We start from the raw sequence: 3,339 nt of genomic DNA, 5'->3' as shown, positions 1-3,339 counted from the left end.
GGCAGCGGCGACGGCGGCGGCGGCGCGGGCGGCAGCACGCCCGCCGGCGGCGCGGTCGGGCCCTCGACAGTGTCGCCCGACCTGTCCGGCGGCGCGGCCGCAGCGATGGCCTCCGGGGACGCAGGCTCTGGCCAGCAGGGCGGCGGCGGCGGCAGCAGCGGCGACGACGGCGGCAAGCGGCGGCAGTCCAGCGTGCCGTCGAACAACGCCGCCTTCGACAGCAAGAACGGCAGCGGCAGCGGCGGCGGCAACACCGGGCCGCGGAGCGGGGCGGGCAGCAACCCGCAGGTGAGGGGCTGGGCTGCGCGGCTGCAGTGGGCGGGCATGTATTCGATTGGACGGCGCGGCGCGTTACAGCTCTTCACGCTGCACGCGAGAGTTTTGTGCAAGACTGCTGGTCGCAACTAGAGCGGGGAGCAGGGACTGCGGGGGGCCTGGTCACTGCTTGCAGTGCATGAGCCCAGTTGCATGGGAAATATGCCCTGGCAGCCGAGCCGCTCGCAAGGTCTTACCCTTCCCCCTTCCCCATTGCCTTTTTGTCTCTGCAGCACAATGGCAGCCAGAACGGCTCAGGTGGCAACGGCTCAGGTGGCAACGGGTCTGGTGGCAACGGGTCTGGCGGCCACGGCTCTGGCGGCAACGGCCACAGCACTACTAAGTTCCAGCAGCAGCAGCAGCAACAGCAGCAGCAGGACGGGCACGCGACGTCGCAGCTGCAGCCGGCCGCGCCGGCGCCTTCCCCGCCGAGCAAGCAGGCGGCTGCGGCAGACGCCGGCGCCGCTGCCGCGGCGGGGGCGCCTGAGCCGGCGCCGATGGAGGTGGACCGCGATCGTGTCGGCTCGCCTGAGGGCGTTGCGCCGGCCGCCAGCCCGGCGCCGTAGCCCTGGCCTGCAGGCTGCTGGCTTCGACTCTGAGTTTGGGGCATGGGAGCGCAGAGTGCGACAGCGCACGCGAGCGGGAGTGTTGGAGTGTGAGACTACAACGTGATGGAGAGAGCGAGTGCAAATGAAGCATGCCTATGCCGTTCCGGCCCACCACTCAGCCACGATATTGCGTGCGCGGGCTTTTGTGGGCTGGCAACTGTGAGAGAGGGCCCTCATTCAAAGGGCATCTGCCGACAGGCAGCGGTGGGGGCACCAGCGCCACGCCGGGCCACCCGAGTCGGCCCGTGCGCGCACGACTGGGGGGTCCGGCATTACGGCGCCCCCAGATCCGATGCATCGAGCTTTGGGGAGCGGGCGCGGATGCTTTGCACACGGGGTTTTCCGAATCCCTTAGGCATGCAATCACAGAGGCTTGGCTGAGTCGCTACGCGCAGACGACCCCGGGGCCGCACGTTGGCCGCCCCGGGGGGGCTGCCCATTGCGGAGCGTCGCACTGCGTCTGCGGCATGGGGTTGGAGGTCGGGCACGCGCCCCTCCAATCGCCACCTCAAAACTGTTTGCCCGCCGCACTAGGCGGCCAGAGCTGACGAATGACGCGTGGGCCTCACGTTGCGCCCCGCACCCTCTTACCTCAGCTGCATGCAAACTTCTTGAAACGAGCCAGGCATGCAGCGCGGCCGGGCCCCTTTGCCCCGGCCGCATGTACTCCCAGGGGCGGGGCCCTGCAGCGGCCGACGGCGCCGCCGCGCCGCCGCATGCTCCTGCGAGCGCCTCTTGACAAACCGCATCCACCCGTGTTTGTGGAACGCGCTGTTGCCCCGCGGCGCGGCTGACGGGGCGACGCCTCCGCGGCCTTCCTCGCCGCCTCCAAGCACCCCCATCCCCAGGCGAGCGGCGCGGCACACACACCGGCGGCGTATCTTTTTTCTCACCAATCAGTTTGTCTTTCCATTGATGACATCAACATGTGTGCGGCCCCAGCACCCACCCCCTCGCTCACCCTGCGCGAGCGGCACTGAGTGTGTGTTTGTGTGCCTCCTCCATTTATGAAGCCGCCGCACTCTTGACGGCCCGGTCTTTTGGATTCCAGTCTCCGTCGCTTTCAGGCGCCCTGTGATGTTGGGTCTTGATAGCTGCTGTCAATGCGAATCTGTTGACTGGGGGTTATGACGCGCGCCCCAGCCGCCTGTGAGAGCCTGAGAGCCTGAGAGCCTGAGAGCCTGACGAGTCTGCTGCTCTTCCAGGGGCCGGCCGCAGTGAGGGGGTGGACGGCCGCACGTTTGTGCGCGCCCGCCGCATGCATCACTGCTGCGCTGCCACCCCGCGCGGTTTCCAGCCCGTTTTCCCGCCCGGCACGTGCCAGGTCTGTACTGCACACAGCTACTGCACACTGCCGGGGCTCTTCCCTCTCCCCAGCGCGCACCAGCGAGCGACGGCCTCGGACGAGCGGAGCACTTGGTGTTGAGGTATAAGCACACGACACACTTGCCGGTGCGCCGAGCGTGGATCTTATTCGTGTCTGTCTGCTGTCATCTTTATGGCTTCACGTTTTGTAAGCTCCCCAGAGTGGCTCGCGGCGCAGGCGGGCGCTCGATGTTGGCTGAGGGGCGCGTCTGCACTTTACGCGCTAAAACCATGCCATTCGGGTTCCTGTAGGTACAGTGCTGAGGCTTTCCATGGTCAATCGTAAGGCTGGTACAGCATTCAGGGCAGAGCAGGGTGCATGTGGCCCCGGCCGGGCGCGTGCGTGTGCCAGCGTGCACCATTTGACCAACGTCGAGATGCTCATTGCACGTGGAGCAAATGTGTTGAGAGGAAGGGATACAGCTGCCAGACATTGAATCACGAGGGCCCCGCAATAATTGTGGGTGAGTAGATGATGACGGCAGCACAAGACATGCAGCAGTCGCAGCAGGCGGGAGATCGTGCGCTGTGGTCTCAGCGTCCGGCGCACACAAGCACATTCTGGTATGAGCGCGTGACCGAGTATCGCTGCGGTGTGCGAGGATGCAGCGGCGTGTCATGGTTTGCGCTCAACACTAGATCGTTCTGAACACTCTGATACCCGTCCGTCGCATCCAAGATGGCCACAACCACGGCAGAGGACCTTTCAAAATTGATAAGCACCGCTGTCGACAGCGCTGCATCCGCTGGGGACGACGCCGCCGAAACGGACCGTGCCATCGGCGCGCTCAAGCAGCTGCAGAAGCGCGCAGTCACCGCGGCGCTGCTGAAGGAGACAGAGGCGGGCAAGCGCGTCAACAAACTCACAAAGCACAGCGTAGCGGCCATCTCAGCGGCCGCGGTGGCGGTGGTCCAGGCCTGGAAGGAGTGCGTTAAGAAGGAGCAGGAAGCAAAAGGCAGCGGCGGCGGCGGCGGCGGCGCAAGCAGCAGCGGTGGCGGCGGCGGCGTGGCACGGCAGGGGTCCACCGCCTCAGCTGGCGGCGATGTACCA

General features: G+C 66.5%; 2 protein-coding genes across 2 annotated transcripts; both read left to right on the top strand.

Annotated features, from left to right (window-relative positions):
• Positions 1–105: 105 nt before the first annotated feature.
• Positions 106–881, top strand: MNEG_15423 (hypothetical protein; the record flags this gene model as incomplete). Its single annotated transcript, XM_014036107.1, has 2 exons — positions 106–288; positions 549–881. 2 exons carry the CDS (start codon positions 106–108, stop codon positions 879–881), a joined length of 516 nt encoding a protein of 171 aa, XP_013891561.1.
• Positions 882–2,967: 2,086 nt separating this feature from the next.
• MNEG_15422 (hypothetical protein) lies at positions 2,968–3,308 on the top strand (the record flags this gene model as incomplete). The annotated part of the gene is made up of 1 exon (XM_014036106.1): positions 2,968–3,308. A coding segment is annotated over one exon (341 nt), but the record flags the coding sequence as incomplete, so codon positions are not given.
• Between the last annotated feature and the right edge of the window lie 31 nt (positions 3,309–3,339).

This window comes from Monoraphidium neglectum (genome assembly GCF_000611645.1).
Source record: "Monoraphidium neglectum strain SAG 48.87 unplaced genomic scaffold scaffold05312, whole genome shotgun sequence".
NCBI lineage: Eukaryota > Viridiplantae > Chlorophyta > Chlorophyceae > Sphaeropleales > Selenastraceae > Monoraphidium > Monoraphidium neglectum.
The sequence above is the reverse complement of the archived record's forward strand: the minus strand, read 5'-3'. Positions and strand labels throughout refer to the sequence as shown.